The sequence below is a fragment of the Phascolarctos cinereus genome, unplaced genomic scaffold (assembly GCF_003287225.1).
Source record: "Phascolarctos cinereus isolate Bilbo 61053 unplaced genomic scaffold, phaCin_HiC Scaffold_4;HRSCAF=312, whole genome shotgun sequence".
In the NCBI taxonomy this organism is placed as follows: Eukaryota; Metazoa; Chordata; class Mammalia; order Diprotodontia; family Phascolarctidae; genus Phascolarctos; species Phascolarctos cinereus.
This window is the reverse complement of record NW_027555847.1, coordinates 376,973,539-376,994,557: the sequence shown is the minus strand read 5'-3', so window position 1 is coordinate 376,994,557 and position 21,019 is coordinate 376,973,539. Positions and strand designations below refer to the sequence as shown.

Genomic DNA, 21,019 nt, shown 5'->3' with positions numbered 1-21,019 from the left:
ACTGAGGGAATTACTGTGTTTTAAGATGCCATTGCCAGTGGAGGGGGGGTGGAGAGAGAAAAGCCCTTTTCTCTACTCCTCACTCCTACTATTTTCTGATAAAGGTGCATAGGGAAATGTGAAGAATAAAGCCCTCTCAAGGCCTGGGCTCTTCCTTCTAAGATGGCTCTCTTCCCAAATGCCAGAGATGACTGTCTTCAAAGTTATGATGTACTTTTTAAGGCCATCAGTGGCACAGCCAGAAAGAAGAAACAAAGCTATCGCTCTTTGCAGATGATATGATGGTATATTTAGAGAAACCTAGAGAATCAAGTAACAAACTACCATATATTACCAACAAAGCCCAACAGCAAGAGATAGAAAGAGAAATTCCATTTAAACTTATTGTAGACATTATAAAATATTTAGGAGTCCACCTATTGAAACAAACCCAGGAACTATATGAACACAATTATAAAACACTTTTCACACAAATAAAGTCAGATCTAAATAATTGGAAAAACATCAGTTGCTCATGGGTAGGCCAAGCTAATGTAATAAAAATGACAATTCTACCTAAGCTAATTTACTTATTTAGTGCCATACCAATCAAACTACCAAAAATTATTTTATAGAGCTAGAAAAAATAATAACAAGATTTATTTGGAATAACAAAAAGTCCAAAACATCAAGGGAGCTAATGAAAAGAAATGCAGGGAAGGTGGCCTAGCCATTCCAGATCTTAAATTGTATTATAAATTAGCAGTCATCAAAACTACTTGGTACTGGCTAAGAAATAGAGTGGTGGATCAGTGGAATAGGTTAGGTATGCAAGACACAGTAGTCAATGACTATAATAATCTACCATTTGATGAACCCAAAGACCCCAGCGTCTAGGATAAGAGCTCACTATTTGACAAAAACTGCTGGGAAAACTGGAAAAGAGTATGGCAGAAACTAGGCATAGAACAAAATCTCACTCCATACACCAAAATAAAGTCAAAATGGGTTCATGATTTAGATATAAAGGCTGATACTATAATCAAACTGGTAGAGCAAGGAATAGTTTACCTATCAGATTTATGGAGAACAGAAGAATTCATGACCAAATAGGAGATAGAGAACATTACAAAATGGATAATTTTGATTACATTAAATTGAAAAGTTTTTGCACAAATAAAGCCAATGCAACCAAGATTAGAAGGAAAGTAGAAAACTGGAAAATAATTTTTACAACCAGTGTCTCTGTTAAGGACCTCATTTCTAAAATATATAGAGAATTAAGCCAAACTTATAAGAATACAAGTCATTCCCCAATTGATAAATGGTCAAAGGATATCAATAGGCAGTTCTCAGATGGAGAAATTAAAGCCATCTGTAGTCACATGAAAAAATGCTCTAAATCACTATTGATTAGAGAAATGGAAATCAAAACAACTCTGAGGTACCATATCACACCTATCAGATTGGCTAACATGACAAAACAGGAAAATGATAAATGTTGGAGAAGATGTGGAAAAATTGGAACACTAATCCATTGTTGGTGGAGCTGTGAAATGATCCAACCATTTTGGAGAGCCATTTGGAATTATGCCCAAAGGGCTGTAAAAATGTGCATACCCTTTGACCCAGCAATAGCACTTCTAGGGCTGTATCCCAAAGAGATCATACAAATGGGAAAAGGACCCACATGTACAAAAATATTTATAGCAGCTTTTTTTTTGTGGTGGCAAAGAATTGGAAATTGAAGGAATGCCCGTCAATTGTGGAATGGCTGAACAAGTTGAATGTAATGGAATACTATTGTGCTATAAGAAATGCTATAAGATGAGCAGGCAGAATTCAGAAAAACCTGGAAAGCCTTATATGGACTGATGCTGAGTTAAATGAGCAGAACCAGGAGAACGCTGTACACAGTAACAGCCAAGTTGTGCAATGACTAACATTGATAGACTTAGCCCTTCTCAGTAGTGCAAGGATCTAAGACATCTCCAAAAGTCTTATGATGGAAAATGCTATCTACATCCAAAGAAAGAACTATGGAGTTGGAATGCAGATCGAAGCATACTATTTACTATTTTTTTCTTCTGTTTTGTTTTGTTTCCTCTTTCTGGTGGTTCCTCTTATCGATTCTAATTCTTCCTTACAACATCACTAATGTGAAAATATGTTTAATAGGAGTATATATATATAGCCTATATCAGATTGTGTGCCATCTTGGGGAGGGAGGGGGAGAAAAATTTAAGACTCAAAAGCTTACGGAAGTGATTGTTGATAAATCAAAATAAATTAATAAAACAAAGCCATGGCCAGTCAATAGCTTTGTTCAGTCATTTTCAGTCCTGTCTGACTCTTCATGACCCCATTTGGAGTTTTCATGGCAAACTTTGAAGTGATTTGCCTTTTCTTTCTCCAGCTCATTTTACAGTTGAGGAAACTTGTGACTTGACCAGGGTCACACAGCTAGTAAGTGTCTGAGGCCCGATTTGAACTCAGGAAGATGAGTCCTCCTGACTTCAGACCCGGCTCTCTATCTACTGCATCACCTAGTTGCCCTATCAGTCAATGGCTAGGTACCATATAATTCCATCACATCTTTACTTCTAAGGATAAATAATTCCTTAACAAGCTATGAATGGCTTACTTCCAGTTTCACACCTGTATCTAGAATCTGCAAATAGGTCACTGAGGATGTGATTCACTAGCATTAAAGTCTGTGCCCCAAATGGGCAAAACCTTAACACTTCATTGTATGTTACCCAGGGGACTCAATTTATCTTGAATAGTTTTTCTTCTTATTTATAAGAACTTTTCATTAAAAAATTCTTCCTCTCCTTTTAAACTTTTTTTTAGAGTTCCTAAATGTGAGGGCAACTTAGGGGCTAGAATCCTGGCAATTTAATATTATCCCCTCCTCCCCCAGTGCCCATGACAGAATTGTCCTATCTCTAATTTTGGTATAAAGTGATGGTAAATTTTAGCAATTACGGTAGAGTACTGAAGGCCTACTTTTTATTTTGCTTCCTCTGTTGGCCCCAGCGTTTGGTTCTTCTTATTAATACTTGATTATCACCTTCTTTGACACCCTCCTTGTTCCTCCTCCCTCCCAGGTCAAAGGACAGTATAAGGGCTTCTATGGTTTCCTGTATATTAACTTTAACCTCCATATCTCAGCAAATTTTCCAGCCTAATTTTTTTATTCCTTCTACCAGACTTATTTTTCCTCCATTCAAGGGGGTGAACATGCTTTGTAAGAGAGTCCTGTTTTTAAGGACCTCAGGTCTAATGGGACTGGTACCATATAAAGTACAGGAGCTTTTGGGTTGGATAGGCAGTCATAGTAGGCAGCTGACCTGCAGTTGGGAGACTCAGTAGTAGATAATCTGGCTAAAAGCAAGAACTATTGGGACCTAAAGGGTTCAATACTGGTCCAGAAAGCTGAATGGGCTGATAGAAGGAACTGTGGACATGGGGGAGAGGTCAAGCTGGACGCTATGGTGGTGACAAAGGATTTAGATGGCAAGCAGTGACAGAGCAACCACAGCCTGGCAGGGGCAGTGGTGGCCAGGGGGAGCATTGAGGGCCTCCCCTTCCTTCTGTCTCCTATATTACTCTTGGAGAATGAAATCCTATTTGGAGGGCACTTTTATATGTTGTTGAAGGGGTCTAGGCATAACTTATGTCATTGCAGTTGCTTTTTATTGGCTCCCGGGTCCATCTTCCAAACCCACTCAGACTACAAATTGAGTCCCCAGAGCTCAGATGGCTGTGTCTCCTCTTGGGGTTCTAGAGGTAACTCGAAGGTGTTGGGGGAGGTGTCCTCTACTACTATTGTTCAGGGGCCTCCATTTGGTGCCTTTCCCCCAGTATTATTCAACCAATTACATCAATGTCAGTTTGACTACTTTTTTTTCCTCCTGAAAATGAATTAGCTAATTAATATCAATTAGCTTTTATAAAGGGATACTTACTGAGGAACTATAGAAAAGACAGAATTTTAAAAACATTCTCTCCCCAACTCTCCCAGTTAAGGCACACTTTCCCTTTCGTACACCCACTTGGTTCCTAGGGAAAATGGATCAAAATTCATGTAGTGAATACCACACATTCCACCCACCCAATTCATTTTTGTGTATGTGGCAGTAGCCTTTGCATGAGGCACTTCCCCTGCCTGTGGGGGACAATGTTTTGTCTTCCAGGTGGATGCAGTGCTGACCTGGGTCAGCATTGTTCTCCAGGGCTGGTTCCTCAATGAGTTTGGCTGCTGTGGCTACCAGCAAACTCTGCTGTGGATTGTAGTTGCTGGACATTTCACCTGTGTTGCTATGTGACAGTGAGACATAAAAATACAGCTACCTTCCCGGAATTAAAGATAATGAGTCAAAAAATGCACTAAGGGTAGTAGAGGGGGAGTGACTTGGTCAAAGAGTTTGTCAAAAGATATAATGGTGCCAGATTGCCAATAGTGTTTATTTTACCCTACTACCTACATTGTGTGTGTGTGTGTGTGTGTGTGTGTGTGTGTGTTTACCCTTGCAGAGCTGGGATAGAGAGCATTGTTAAAATTATGTGAGCTGGTAAATGTTTAGTGCTCATTTGTCAAGATTAAAGCCCTCTGTTTTCCTTCTCAGTAACTAATTTACTATATCAGGTCAACAGGTTTTATAAACATTTGTGTAATCTTTCTGTTCTGGTAGCTGAATCCTAAGAGAGAGCTTTAAGGTTGTTGTTGTTGGGGGTTTTTTTGGTTTGTTTTATTTTTTTGCTACATGCCATGTTTTATGCATGCAGGGACTGGTTTATGCCTGGGCAGAGGGGAGGTCCTTCTATGGGTTGTGACTAGGGATTCCAGTAGGAGTCTTTCTGTTCCCCCCATCACAGATTCTTCCCCATTTGCTCATTTATGCCTAAAATTTCATTAATACACATTTTTCATTCTTGCATTAGCAAGAAGGCCTAAATGAAATTATGCCTAGGAAATGTAACAGTAGCTTAAATTTGTGCTGAAGTAAAAATGACTGAGATCAGATGATTTCCTTGAAAGGGGCTTTCTTAGGAGGAAGAGAGGGAGGAAGCAGGAAGGCATTAGCTTTCTAAATGGATAAGATGAAGAAGGGTCACCATAGAGTACAACAGGAAGACGGGGCTCCTAAAGGCTAATATTTTTGACTTCACAATTTGGGGTTGTGTTTTTTTAAAATCTAGCATAGAAAATACTATAAAAATGCTCAACAAACTCTTAAGTTCAGGATTTGCTATGTTCATTGCCTTGCACCTGCCTCTTGAAGAAAATATTCATGATGTACAGGAATATATCTTCTGAGTAGTCTACATATCTTTGGCCTCTTTCGTTTATTAAATTGAGCCATATTTTCTCATGGTTTTTTTTTTTATCATTCTCCTCCATGCCCACCTTTTCACTGATATCGTGGAGTGTTTTTTTTAACATTTATTTTTTAAAATTTTGAGTTCCAAATTCGCTTCTTCCCTCCAGCTGTTCCCCTGACTCATTGAGAAGGCAAGCAACATTCTGTGTGTGTATGTGTGTGTGTGTGTGTGTGTGTGTGTGTGTGTGTGTTTACAATTTAATTAAGGGCTAGACCTAGCCATATTTCATGATGATCAATCACCAATCTGATGTAATATAAACCTTGGAAGTTACAAAAGACTAGCATTATAGGATTTAGAGCTAGAATACTTCATGATCACCTGGCCCAGGGATTCTTAGCTGAAAGTCATGGAAATAACCCTTTGGCAGTTTGGTAGAGCCTAAAACCCTTTTTCAGAATAATGAAGGAAATGCTAAATTTCAGTTAGGAGCTAGTGAAAATAAAGATGTAAATTTTTTCCCATAGAAGTTCACAGGTTCCCTGAAATCTAACCATGGTCTGTGGATCCCAGGTTAAGAATTCCTTCTGTTTTCCAACCTCATTTTACAGATGGCACAGGCCCCAAAAGGTAAAGAACCTTGCCAAGAATCTCATAGGTAGTAAGTAGAAGAGTAGGAATTTGAACCCATTTCTCCTGATACCTAATCCAGTGATACAGGTGGATCCCAGAGTTGTTGAGTGATTCTAACTTATGGATTCATGGTCTCTATAGACCATTGGTCAGTGTTCAGTTTAAGACTGAGCTAGTTACTATTTAAGGCTGAGCTAGTTACTGCCATGTGAGAAAAGCCCCCAGCCAATGAGCCCAGGGTGCTAAGCTATTTGATCTATTATGTTTAAAGAATTTTGATGCTTCTAGATTTATTTATGTATCATTGTCTTGGATAGCTTAGGGCCTTGGAGGTTTGGGGTTGGAAGTTTTGAGAACAACAAACTTCAGAAATCAGAGCAAGAAGCAACTGTTGTTGTTTAGTTATGTCTGACTCTTCCTGACCCCATGGACCATAGCACACCAATACTTTCCGTGGGGTTTTCTTGTCAAAGATACTGGAGTGGTTTGTCATTTCCTCCTTCAGTGAGTTAAGGCCAACAGAGGTTAAGTGACTTGCCCAGGGTCCACACAGCTAGTAAGTGGCTGAGGCTGGATTTGAACTCAGATCTTCCTGACGCCAGGCCCAGCACTCTATTCTCTGAGCTACCTAGCTGCTTCTCCAAGAAGGAACTAGGAGGACTCTTAATTTTGGTGGCTACAAGTTTATTTTTCTTCTCTAGAGTAAAGAATGATGATCCCATGATACATTTCATTTATCCTTTGTTTTCCCCCTTGTATGACTTTTATTACTGGTGTCATTAAAAGTGCATTCATCCAGCAGGGCTGTCACTGTTTCATTTATGTTGTGTCTACCAGCAGTTGTGAAGTAAATCTCTTTCTTTAGGGCATTAGCTGATCAATAGAACCATCACCAAGGGGCCTTTTTATCACCTACCTCTGCATTAAACAATTTTCTCATGGCATTTTTGGGATTTGGAGCTTGTTCTTGAGGCCAGAGATGGGTCTTGGTGGGCTTGGTAGGCATAGGAAAGGGAGCCGGACCTACTGCAGATGAATCTCTCTTTCTGCAGGCCCCATCTTCCTCCGGACCACACAAAGGAAAGTATTGTTCAAGAAGTAAAGCAGCTTCTCATCTTACACATATCTATGAGTGAGGTCATGATGCCCTTGCTCCCCCAGGCTTAGAACCTTGAAGACCTCTTTGACAGCTCCCTTTCCTTTTCCGCATGTGCCTAATCCACCACCAAGTCTGGATTCTTCCATCTGGGAGTCTCTTGAGTGGATTCCTTCTTCTCCCTTACCACTGCTGCCGCCTTAGTCTAGGCCTTCTTCACTCCTTTCACTTCCATCCTCCATGTTGTTGCCAGGGACAATATTTCAGTGGGATTCCTGACCTCATCCATACAGATACTTTCTGTAACAGTGCTCATCATGCCTCATCTGGATCTTATCATTGTCTCATCCTGTAATTTCTTCCATAATTCCTCTACACAGGACCCACCTAACAGTAAAAGTGCTCTGAAACTGACTATGTATATGATTATAGGAAAGTCATTTTCTTCCCCAAATTTGCCCAAATCTGAAAATGGGGACGATAACATCTCATTGCCTCATTTAAAGGATTGTTTTGAGGAAAGGGCTTTATAAACCTTAGACCGCTAAATAAATGAGAGTAGCAGATGTCAATCAACAAGCATTTATCAAGTGTCTACTGTATACTGTGCTAGGGGCTAGGGATACAAATACAAAAAAATGAAGCAATCCCTACACTCAAGGAGGCTTGCATTCTCAAGGGGGAGACAAGTATGTACACAAATAATTGCAGAATAAATATAAAGAGAATAAATAAATGTGGTATTTTAGCTACCATTTAGCATTTCAAACATGTAGTGCAAGTGTGATGGGTAAAAATCCCACAAGAAGGGGCAGCTAGGTGGTGCAGTGGATAGAGCCCTGGTCCTGAATTCAGGAGGACCTGAGTTCAAATCCAGCCTCAGATATAACACTTACTAGCTATGTGACTCTGGGCAAGTCACTTAACCCCACTGCCTAGCCAAAAACAAACAAAACAAACAAACAAAAAAAAATCCCACAAGAAATATGGAAGGGCTTAAGTGCTAAAAGTAGAAGAATTCAGGAGAGCCCACCATGGTGCAGTCCCTGTTCTCCTCTATCCCTCTTTCATCCTTGGCTTTTGGGCTCCCTAAAATATTATAAATGTAGATAGACCCACATTGTTAAGTAGGTATAGACGTATCTATGTGGATTTATCCTTCTATCTAGTTGAATAGATACCCATACACATAGGGAATGAAGGTTCAAATTACAGATCACTCTCTATGCTGTATCCCCTCCTGCTTATCACCTTGGACTGGCTTTGAAAATTGTTGTTGGCAGCTTCCCAGGGGAAAACCTATTACTAACCTCCCTTTCCATTCTCCAGCCCTATATTGGTGCAGGATGTTTTTTTTTTTTTGCTGGGGAACCCCCAATTTCTATCATCCACATTACAACACACAAACAAATGTTAATGGCCACTAAATATATTTTATTTTGAATAAGCAGTGACAAAGGAATGAACGGAACTTGCAGGGGAAAACTAATTGCTATCAGAGTATGTTGACTGAGTGTGGCACTCATTCCTTCCTCTAAAAAGAGAAATGAAGCAGAGATTATGATTAAGTGTTGTAATTAACAGCAGCTGACTTCTCCCTGACTCAGCCATGGGAGAAAGAAATTGCCCTTGGGGCAGCAAAGGGTCATGTCGCCCAACCTGGTAGGTGAGGCTCACTGGTCACAAACATTCTTGCCCCCACCTCACCTGTGGGATTAACATGACTAGACTGACTAGGAAGGGCCTTTCCTTTCTGAGTATTTGAAGAGAAAAGCAGAGGAGCACAAATCCAATGCTAAGTTCTTGACTACAAAATCCACAAGGCTGATTCAAGAGTCTGTCCTAGAGCTCTACGCAAACAATCTCAGAAGCTTTCATATAGAGCCTGACCTAAGCAAGCACTTTGGATCCTGGAAAAGTGCCTGAAGGTCCATGGTCACCCTGACACAGGGCCAGATCCTAATGCAAAATATGTAAAAATAAATACTTACATACAAGGTACCTTGAAAGGGAAGGTGCTACCAGATGAGGGGATTAGGAAGGGCTTCATGTAGAAGGTAGTGCTTGACAGGATGATTTCAGAAAAACCTGGAAAGACTTATATGAACGGATACATGGTGAAGGTAGTATTGTTCACAGTAAACAGCAATACTGTGCACTGAAGGGCTATGAAGGACTTAGCTATTCTTAGCAATACAATGATCCAAGATAATCCCAAAGGACTCATGATGAAGCATCCTATCTGCCTCCAGAGAGAGAACTGATATTGTTTGAATACAGACTGAAGCATGCTGTTATTCACTTTCTTTGATTTTTTTCTTTTATTAGAGTCTCCTTGTACAAAATGACTAATATGGAAATGTTTTACCCAATTGCACATGCATAACCTATATCTGATTGCTCTGATGTCTCAGGGAGGGAGGGACAGAATTTGGAACTTAAAACTTTAAATGAAAATGTTTAAAAAACAAAAAATAAGTGATGCTTGAACTGATTCTGGAAGTGAGGGATTCTGCAAAGTGCAGATGAGGAGGGAATGCAATCCAGGCATGAGGAATGGCCAGTGCAAAGGCACAGAAATAGGAGATGGGGCATTATGTCTGAGGATGAGCAAGAAGACCAGTTGGAAAGATCTCAGAATGCAGAGGGGGAGAAAGGTGTAAGGAAGAGGGAAAGATAGGTTGTGCAAAGGGTTTTAAAAGTCTCTATAGCTGTAGTCTGTTTTGCTTGAGGCTATCTTCTTGATTCTACCCATCTCCCACCTTAACCTCCTTTTTCTTTATTCAACCCAGTCTCCCACTTCAGGATATTTTTTATCTCTGTAGTCTTTCTATTGTTTTGGCTTTTTTTTTTTCAAACCCCTCTCTTGCCTTGTACAGATAAGCATGAGATTTATGAAATTTTTCACTCTCCACTCTGCACTTCTGCATTTCAGCAGTAAATCTCCTGTAACACTTCAAAACAAGGAATAATTAGATCCTAACATTCTTTCCCCTCTCCTTTCCTAGGTTATTTCTTTAATGAGGTGTGTTACCTTGTTGTTTTGTTTTTTCTACTGACCCTTAGAAACGGTGGAATTCCAAAGAGACAACAGTCTCTTCCTCTCCTTTGAGGATATAAGTTTCTCAGTTCATGTGTCAAATGATGTTGGAGGTCCCTTCCAGCTCTAAATCTGAGATCCTGTGATTCTAAGTAGGAGAATTTAGCCTTGAATCCAGTGCCTCAGTCTCTGAATCCTGTTCTTTCTGCACTGGTACATGCTAACTCTACTGTATCCTCCCAGTTGCTTGTAAGCTCCTTCAAGAAAGGGACTTTTTAAATTAAATTTTTTTAAAAATTTTTAAAATTTTGTCTTTATGTGCCCAGTGTTTACAAGTGGATTGGATATAGAAGGCCCTTAACAAATGCTGTTAAATGAATGAATGAAATTCCTGGCTCCCAAGTCTTTGCACACTAGGTGTCATTCTGATGTTGACCAGCGCCCAGACTTTATGGGCCAGATTGTTCTGGCTTGCACCTTTGGCACAAACATGGGGGCTTTCATGTCACCAGAAACCAGCAAGTTGGTTTTCTTTTAGCCTTACTTTCAGAGGGATTGATGACAGCTCTGAGTTTGGGCATGTTGTAACTTTTCTACCCTAAAGTAGGTTATTTAGAGCCAAGAATATCAACTAGGGCCCTTATGGAGGGGGCTTGTAACTGACTATAGAGTGGCAACTTGGTCTTCTGTCTGAAACATAACAGAAAACTAGAAAAGAAGGGGAGAAGGCCTTTGAGTAGCACAAATAGATTTTTACAGAGTCGATGTACTAAGGTCAATGTGTTCAAACTTCATCTGTTGACGTTTTCCTTTAGACAAGATACTAACAAACTATGAATCTGCTTTACTGGCTCACAGTTGAGTCTGCTTGGAAATGAAGAGACAGAAAAATTTGAACTAGTGGCCACAAGAACTCAAACCATAGCAGTATTTAGCAAAAGGACAAACAGCCCTGAACACACACACATTAATAGTGTAGTACAAAAGTAGAAAGTCAAAGGTGCTTTACCATAGCTGAGGGTGAGCCAGGCATTCTTGACTCAATTTAGCAAACAGTTATTAATCACCTATTATGTGCAAGGCTATATCAGAAGAAAACAAACTCTGGCCAGTCCTATCAATCTGCAAAGGCTTCACATGTGTACCTCACAATGGACTAGATGTTTTGGTCTGGGGGACCAGCCTAGGTCAGTTTGAAGAACTCATTAGTTTGGCCTTGGAGTGACATTTTTCAGCCAAAGCAACTCCTAAAAATAATCTTTTTGGTTATGAAGGAGCTGTGGGGTGTGTGTGTGTGTGTGTGTGTGTGTGTGTGTGTGTGTGTGTGTGTATCATGGTGGAAGGAAGAAATGAAAGATCTTTCAAATATAAAAATTTATATTCATAAACTGACCCTAAGTCATCAAAGAAAGGTTGAAAATTTTATTTAATATCCCCAATTTAAAAAGATAGGGTAAGTGTGTGAAACATGCAGAAAGCTCTTGATACAAAATGATCTGAATCTAAAGAAATGAAGTAGGGATAAGTGTAAGATCCTACCTTTGATTTAAAAAAATTAACATTATAAGTACATTTGGGGGATATGAGGCTAGACTGCAATCACTGGAAGAGAAAAAATCTGGGTGATTTAGTACATTGCTATATCAATGTTAGGCAGCAGTATGACAAGACAGTAAAAAATAACTATGATAGCTTTGGTTTCCAATATGAGGAAAGCGGTAGTACCCATGTATTCTGACTTGGTCAGACCGCATCAGTAGTATAAGTGTTCAATTCTGGATGTTGAAGAAGGGTAGAGTTTTAGGAGGGTGACCAAGGTAGTGAGGGAACTAGAAACCATGTCATAAAGGATAAGTTGAAGAACTTGAGGGTGTTTAACCCAGGGTTAGAGAAGACTTGGAGGAGACAGTAATAGCCATTTTCTGAAATTCAGAATCATAATCTAGAGTTAGAAGGAACCCCAAAAACCATCTAGTCCTGTTCATAATTATTAATGAGTAGTGCTCTGCAGTTTTGAAGGGGTTCTTTGTTATGTACTCTGTCTCTTCCTGGTCATTTGCATTATTTTCCTTTGACTTGGGAAATGTATACATAGAATCATATTTCTCATTATGTTATATACGGGGTTTCTCCCTGTTGATAACTTGTGGATTCTGTATATTGTCACAACTCTGGTTCCAATCTTTTTGGGCAACTTTATGATTTATTAAAATATGGTACTCAAATTTTAAAATTAATTATGTTTTTTGAGAAGCAAATGATTCTTAAGTTATCTCTCTGTAGCCTTTTTCAGGCTTTTGATCTCACATGTTTTTCTGGTTTTGCTATCTTTTAACTTTGCTTTAACCTGTCTTGATGTTGTCGAATGTTTAAATTCTGTTTTCCTCCATTCTTTTTTCAAGATGCCCAACATATTGCTGAAGTCTTCTAGAAGCTTCTATTTTTAGCTATCTATTCAACCCCTTTATCTTCCTTTCAATTCTTAGTGAGATCTTCTTGTCTCCTTTGGAGCTTGGTAATCATTCCATAATCACTTCTGGGGTTTCCGTTTTAGTTGTTGAAGAATTATTCTTCTTCCAGAGTTCTGTCCTGTAATTTATTTATTTACATGACAGTATTTCTTCACGGCATTAGGAGTTGTCCTTTGCTTGGTTATTTCTCCATTTTTCTGCTGGTTTCCCCACCACCATCGTGGTGACTCAACTCTTAACTTCCCTTGTTGATGGATGGAGGACTCTTACTCACTCTTTGCCAAGAGAGGACTCCACTGTGGGTGGCTGGTGAGGCTTGCTGTGATTACCCCATCTGCAGCTGTTTAAAACCTTTTTTTTTTTTAGTTCAGTAGGCTCTCTTACATGGGGAACAGACAAAACCAACACCCCTGGTAAACTCTGAGGTAGTTGTGAAGGCCACTCCACCTACAGTTAACTGCTGACTTTCTTTGGTTCAGTAGCTTGGAACCCAGAGTGGGCTTGGGAGTGTGTAGTATGGCATGGAACAGCCTTTGTTCTTTGTTTACAAAAATATAACAACTTCCTGAGTGGATTACCTTAAGGGATTTTCTTTTGATAGCAGTTTGACTTTTTTTGTTTGTTTGTTTTTTGGTTTTTGGTGAGACAATTGGGGTTAAGTGACTTGCCCAGGGTCACACAGCTAGTAAGTGTCAAGTGTTTGGTCTGAGGCTGGATTTGAACTCAGATCCTCCTGACTCCAGGGCCAGTGCTCTATCTACTATACCACCTAGCTGCCCCTAAGCAATTTTACTTTTAAAATATATCTTACTCTTTTGGAGGTGAAGGTAGAGAGTTGTCAGTGTCATTACCAAGGGATATTTATTCTATTGTATTACTTGTCATCATTAAATAATGCTGAGAACCACGGCACTGTACCAAAAAAATAAAAATAAGTTAAGTAACAGGTAGCTCCTGCCCTTCCAGAATTCACAATTGAAAACAGACCAGGGTTACACAGATGTACACTTCAAAAGATGTACCAGTACATTAAAATTGCAGAAAATGTGAGCTATGTTTCAGGAAAATCCTGGGTTAAAAATCTGTATTTGTAATGGATTCATTAGGGAGGCATTAAACTTTTAGAGGTCACTTGTGAAGTTCGGCAGTTTATAGTAATCTTAACATTTATAGTTGTAAAGGACTTTCCATACCAGCAATAACATTGACATAGTGCTTTAAAGTTTCCAGAGTGCTGTACATATGTTAACTCATCTGATCCTCATAACAATCCTGTGGGGGTAGCTGGAATCATTATCCCTATTTTACCAATGATTTGCCTAAGGTCACATAACTAGTAAGTGTCTGAAGTGGTGTCTGAACACAGATCTTCCCAGCTCTAAGTCCAGCACTCTTAACTACTGTACCACCTAGCTACCTCCTTATTTTTTTTCTACCATTATTTTTAATTTTTTTTTCAGTTTTAAACATTCACTTTTATAAGATTTTGAGTTCCAATTTTTTGGAACTTGGGGATGAGGGACAAACCCAAGACGCCATGCAATCTGATATAGGTTATACATGTACAATCATATTAAACATATTTCCACATTAGTCCTATTGTGAAAGAAGAATCAGAACAAAAGGAGGAACCCTGAGAAAGAAAGAAAAAAGAGAAAATAGTATGTTTCCATCTGCATTCAGATTCCATAGTTCTTTCAATGGATGTGGACAGCCATTTTCCATCGTGAGTCTTTTGGAATTGTCTTAGATCATTATATTGCTGAGAAGACTAGTGCCTCCTTAGTGATCATCTAAACCCCTCATTTTACAGATAAGGAAACTGAGATCCAGGGAAGTGATTTGGTCAGGACAATACAACTAACAAGTAGTGGAAGTGGGATTTGAAATCAGGTCCTCAGATTCCAAATCCAGTGCTTTCTCCATTCACTAAAGAGTTTGCTAAGAATTGAAGTGGCTCTTGAATTTCCCAAAGTGCCTAAGTTATTTTCAGGAGTAATTCACCAGCTGAAAGTTTCTGACTGAAAAAAGACATCATGCCTATGGTAGAAATGCTAGTGTGTTAGGGTTGTTGTCTTACCTTAATCCCAGCTTTGCTCAGCCCTCAGTGAAGGATACCTGAGATCACCTTAATGATATTTGTAACAAACAAACAAACACACACACACACACACACACACATTCATATACACACATATTTTTTACCAATTCTTTCTCCCCAGTAAGCCTGAAAATAAGTATTATGTTGCTCATCTGGGCAGAGATGTTGAATAATTGTTAACATGCAAAATAACTTCCTGCAAGAGAGTAGTATTGGACCACCTTTAAGATATAATACCTGGCTGGGAAACTTCCACTTCTGCCATCTTACTTCTACTTCTGATGATGTTCCAGGGACTTAGACTGTGCTATGTTACGCCGTCTAGAGAAGAGGATTCTGGTGGATCTCCCGAACAAGGAGGCGAGACAAGCCATGATCCGCCATTGGCTGCCTGCTATGAGCAACAGCGGTGGCATAGAGCTCCGTGCTGATCTGGACTACGGCCTGCTGAGCCAGGTGACGGCCAACTTCCCCCACCCCTACCCTTACACAGTGAGCTCTGTTCTCTAAACCACCAGTCCTAGCTCTGCACCTGAGCTTGAGGAAATAAGCGGCCTCCCCAGGGTCTTAAGTAAATATGGTTGTCTTGGCCAGGATCCTGCCAACATAGCCAGTTAAAGCTCAAAGGTGGGGAAAATTAAAGCAGAACCAGTATTGCCATCTCTGAGGGATTCTTCTCCTAGATAAAAGGCTGGATGAGACGATTCCTTCCAGTTCCAGGGAGTTTAAATCGTTTAGTTGGGAGGGGCGGGGCAAAGAGCTCTTTACGTTTGATTCTCTTTCAGATTTCGGTATGAGGAAAATGTCAGGTACTCTTGCTATAGGTGCAGCTTCTATCCAAGTGCTCCTAGCACAGCTTGGAGACCCATGAGAGGTAGCAATGTCCTAGGGACATTATTTGACAAGAGAATTTCTGGCGGTGATAGGTTGTCCTGGTCCTCTTCTCCCTCCATACTATTTTGCTTGGTGATCTCATCAGCTCCCATGGGTTTAATGATCATCTCTATGTAGATGATTCTCGTATCTATCTGTCCAGCCCTAACCTCATTCCTGACCTCCAGTCAGGATGTATTGAACTGAATGTCCCATCAGTATCTTAAATTCAACATGCCAAAACTGAACTCAGTATTTTGCCCCCTCAATATCTCCACCTCACCAAGCCCTCTCCTCTTCCTAATTTACCTATTACTGGTGGAGAATACCACTGTCCTCCCAATTACCCAGGCCTGAAACCCAGATATCCCCCTCATCTCCTCACTCTCTCTCACCTTCCATATCGATTCAACTGCCAAGTCCTGTTGTTTCTTCTCTCCTCTGACAATGCCACCACTCTGGTACAGGCCCTCACCACCTCATGCCTGAACTATTGCAGTAGCCTGCTGGTGGGGCTCCCTGTCACGAGTCTCTCCCCAGTCCAGTCCATCCTCCACTCAGCTGTCAAGGGTTCTTCCTTGAGCACAGGTCTGATTATGTCATCCCTCTATTCATTCAGCTCCCATGGCTCTTCCAAGATTACCTCCAGGATCAAATATAAAATCATTTGTTTGCTTCTTAGAACCATTTGTAACCTGGCCCCTTCTTATATTTCCAGTCTTCTTCCACCTTGCTTCCCTCTACAATCTAGCAACACTGGCCTCCTGGCTCTTCCTCACCCATATCCTTCCATCTCCAGGCTCAGCATTTTTCCTGGATGTTCCTCATGCCTAGGATACCCTGTCTCCTCCTCGCTACATCTCTAGCTTCCTTCAAGTCAGCAAAGTCTGCCTTCTGCAAGAAGCCTTTCCCAATCTTCCTTCATTCTAGGGCCTATCCTCCAATATTATCTTTAATTTATCCTATATATACTTGTTTTCATATTGTCTCTCCCATTCAGGGCAGGGACTGTTTTTTGCCTTTCTTTGAATTCCCAGCACTTAGCACAGTGCCTGGCACGTAGTAGGTGCTTAATAAATGTCTGTAGATTGACTGACTAGAGGAGATCCTCCTTGCAAAGTTTCCTTTGGGGGCCTGGGATTGAAACAAAGCTCAATATTTCTTTGGCACTAATGTAAGAGGTGCTGTACTAGAGGGTGAACAATGAAATAAGATAGTCCCTATCCTCATGGAACTTTCAGCAACACCTATATAAAAAGACTATGATAAAACTTAGTGAATGATTAAGTACACAGGGGAGAGGCTGAACTGAGTAGTCTGAGAGATCCAAGGAAGGAATATAATTTCTCCAGCTGGAGGGACAAGGGAAAGTGTCATGGAAGAGATGGTGCCTGGGCTGGACCTGGAAGAAGGATTTCAGCAGCAGAGATGGAATGGAGAGGTTTCCTCTCCAGGTTTGGAGAGCACCAGTGACAGGTGTTACTTGAGTATTAATTCCTGTTAAGCAGAGTTTTATGTAGAATAAGACAATTTAACAGCTACAGCAGATTAGACTTAGGGAGCCCCACCTTCTTCCAAGTTTTACCAGCAATTTATCCCACCAGTGAGGGTGAGACAAAATCTCTTGAGATGTTAGGAAGTTAATGCTCTACTTCATCCACTTATCAAACCATGACATTCATTTTTCTCTTGCAAACCTTTGTAAATTGCTCAGAAGTATCAGATGCAGAAAGCTCTCTAAGGATGCACTTACATACAAAGTATAAACAGAGGGAAAATCAGGGACCATTCAACACACATAACAGGGAGCATCCAGGAAAATCGATGTATATGGTGGGTGGAATAATGGCTTGTTTTGTTATTGCTTCAGGAGACTGAGGGCTACTCTGGCTCAGACATCAAGCTAGTCTGTAAGGAAGCAGCCATGCGATCTGTGAGAAAAATCTTTAATGCACTTGAAAATCTCCATTCAGGTAGGTGAGCTTGATGAAGACAACAGTTGTGTTTTATGTTTCCTAGTCTAACACTCACCAGCAGGTGGAGCCTGGCCCCTGTCTCTGGCCTAGACTTGCAACATGGGCCTTGTTGAAAGGTCTGGGGGCTCTGGGCTCCTTGCACATTGTTTTAGTGTCTTGTTTGGGATCATGTTTGCTTTCAAATGATAAATACCCGAAGGCCTAGAGTTCTGTTCCTTCTGCAAATTCCGTTTTACATTGAGCTGTCCATTTAAGGCAGTACATAAATATTACATAATGTTTTGTTAAAGCTACATTTAGGTCACCTTTGGGTCGGGATTTCAGAGGCTAGACTCAATCTCACATTAAGAATCTCCTTTCCTCCCATATTTACCCTGTGCTTCACTGCATTAACCATTAAGTGTGCTACATTATGTATGTATCACATTGATAGAAGGCCTATTAGCATTTCGACAGCATTGATCAACATCAGGTCGATTATTGTTATGTTTTTATCTAGACAACAGCAATTTACATGCCATCCGGCTGGACACCGTAACTACCGCAGACTTTCTGGATGTGATGGCTCACACCAAACCTTCTGTCAAGAATTTGATTCAGAAATATTCAGCCTGGCAAAGCGACTACGAATCCGTCTGAATTTACCTTTGCCCCTTCCCTATCATCTCTGGAGAAACGGAAGGGTTAAAGGAGTTCTTGCTCCCAGTTTTACAAGTGGGACAGGTTGACTGACTATAGAAGTGAAAAGAATGCATCCATGTGTTGGAAAAGGTCTTATTTCAGAAAATTTGGGTTTAGTGTACTTTCATTGTAAATCCAAGATGCCTTTTACATTTTATGTGATAAATAAGATATTGTGAAATCCAATTATATGTGTGTAATATTGTTTTTCTTCTACAGTACAATGGAGATGTCCTCTCAATTTCTTTGCATAAAACTCTGATGAACAATTTTCCACATTAGTTTTCTTTTTTAAAAAATTTATTTACTTAGTAATATTTTATTTTTTCCAATTACATATTATGACAATTTTTAGCATTCATTTTTTGAATGATTTTGAGTTCCAAATTTTACTCCTTCCCTCTCTCCCCATCCCCTTTCTGAAGATGGAAAGCAATCTGATACAGGTTATACACCCACATTAGTTAAGTGTAATCCGTTATCTTTCTTTTGAAGGGAGAAGGTCCAAATTAAAAAGTTATGTTGATACCACACAGGTGATCTAGGAGGAGTCTGCTGAAAGCTGAGTCTGAGAACTCATCTGGAAGCTAACATTTTAGTGAGTAAAAAATGAATGCTAAAGGAATTGGCCAACATTTATTAAGTGCTTAAAATGTACCAGGCCCCCTGCTAAGCCTTGGGGATACAAATAAAGACAAAAACATTGTCCCTGCCCTCAAAAAGCTGCCATCCTAATGGGGAAGACATGATATAAATAACTATATGCATACAAAATGTATACAGACTGCAGACAGACTGGAGAGAGGAGTGGTGGGGGTGGGAGAGGAAGGGAGGGAGGAAAAGGCTTATTGCAGAAGATGGCATTTGAGCTTGAAGGAAGCCAGAGGAGCTAGGAGAAAGGCATAAGAGGAACAGCGAGTGGAGAGCCCTTGAGGCAAGAGTGTTGTGTCCAAGGACTGGCAAGAAACCCAGTGTAGCTGGGCTGTGGAATGGGCGGACAAGAGTGAAGTGTAACAATACTGTACATCTAGGAAGGGACCAGGTTGTCAGAGGCTTTAACTGGAAAAAGAGGATTTTATATTTGACCCTGGAGGTAACGGGAAATCACTGGAGTTCATTGGAGGAAAGGGGCTGACATGGTAAGAACGCCAGTTTAGGAAACTTACAACGCTCCCTTTCAACCCATCGCCCACTAAGAGACTTGAGGCAGGGAGAAAAATTAGAAAGCTATTGCAATAGTCCAGGCTAGAGGGAAGATGAGGGCCTAGAGTCTAGGCCCTAGACCAAAGTGGTGGCTGCTTGAGTGGGGAGGAGACATATATGATAGATGTTGAGAAGGTAGAACTAACAAAGTTTGACCATAAACTAGAAATGTGGGGTCACACTGAGGAGTTAAAGATGATATACAGGTTTTAAGCCTGGGTGACTGGGAGGACAGTAATGCTTTTGATAGTAATAGTAAAGTTGGGAAGATGGAAGGGAATAGGTAGGGGTATGTGTGTATAATAAGTTCTATTTTGGATATATATATATATATATATATATATATATATATATATATATATATATATATATGCATTTTTTTGGGGGTGAGGCAATCGGGATAAAGTGTCTTGCCCAAGGTCACACAGCTGTGTGTGTCTGAAACAGGATTTGAACTCAGGTCCTCCTGACTTCAGAGGTGGTGCTCTACTCACTGCACCACCTAACTGCCCCTGGACCTACAGAATTTGAAATGCCTTAGTCACATCCAGATCGAGATATCCTAAAAGCTTTTGGTGATGACCTCCAATCCCTTGACTCCTCAATTCTCTCCCAGGCCAGGCCATCTCCCCTGCACTAGTCACTCTCCTCTTTTCCACCATCTTGACACATAGATAAACCAGTTCAACTCTCTGCTGTCCTCTTTTCTGGAGTCCCTGGCCCCCTTGTCGTACGACTGACTGCACCCTGCCAGGCTTCAGCCTTGGATGACTTCCACCACCTCCACCTTGGCCCCTACACATGTGCTGTTGAATGTAGGCAGAGAAAAACACAACTAACTGTTCTGACTGGGTCCACTACAAAGGTATGTTATACGACCTCAGGTGGTCCCTCACTACTGCCAGGCAAGCCTTGTAAACCGCCTTATCAACTTACTATGCCACGCTATACCACACAACGGCTCTTCCAAACCTCTTCAAACTTCCCATGCCTCTTCCTCCCCGCCCGATCCTTGATCTGAGAACCTTGTCTTATATTTTACAGAAAAAAACTGAGGCTATTTGCCAGGAACTCCCTCTTCTCCCGTCTTCTTCATCTCCTATACTCAGATGCCTTTTGCCAGTATCTCCTCTTTCACCTCTGTCTCACATGAAGAGGTGGCCTTGTTCCTTACCAAGTCTTACCTTTCCACCTGCAAAAGCAATACATTCCATCCCATCTCCTCCAACAGATTGTCCCCTCTGTCATCCCACTGTCTCACTTATTTTATTCTTTCCCTGTCTACTGATTTCTTCCCTAATGTCTACAATCATGCCTATATCTTTCCCATCTTGGAAAAAAACCTTCACGTGATCTTTCCATCCCTGCTATCATCCTATATCTCTTCTGTCCTTTATAATCAAACTTCTTGAAAAGGCTGTCTATATCAGGTGCCTCCACTTTCTCTTATCACTTCTTAACTCCTTAAAATCTGGTGTCTGCCTTCATCATTTCATGGACGCTTCTTTCTCCAAAGTTACCAATAATGTTTTAATTGTCAAACCAGTGGCCTTTTCTCAGTCCTCATTCTTGACTTCTCTGCAGCTTTTTTAAAAAAAAATTTTTTAAACATGTGTTTTTAAAACTTTGGGCTCCAAA

At 40.5% G+C, this 21,019-nt stretch overlaps 1 protein-coding gene across 3 annotated transcripts in view; it reads left to right on the top strand.

The window, feature by feature from the left end:
- The window catches only part of KATNAL2 (katanin catalytic subunit A1 like 2), a 105,459-nt gene extending 86,981 nt beyond the window's left edge, over positions 1–18,478 (top strand). For 2 of the 3 annotated variants that reach the window (XM_020985773.2, XM_020985779.2), the window contains exons 14-16: positions 14,942–15,104; positions 17,392–17,494; positions 17,997–18,478. In XM_020985773.2, coding sequence (XP_020841432.1) covers positions 14,942–15,104; positions 17,392–17,494; positions 17,997–18,136 — 406 coding nt within the window. In that variant the 3' untranslated portion in view covers positions 18,137–18,478. The remainder of the gene's footprint in view (positions 1–14,941; positions 15,105–17,391; positions 17,495–17,996) is intronic. The other variant, XM_020985776.2, reaches the window with a different exon arrangement.
- The last annotated feature ends 2,541 nt before the right edge of the window (positions 18,479–21,019 follow it).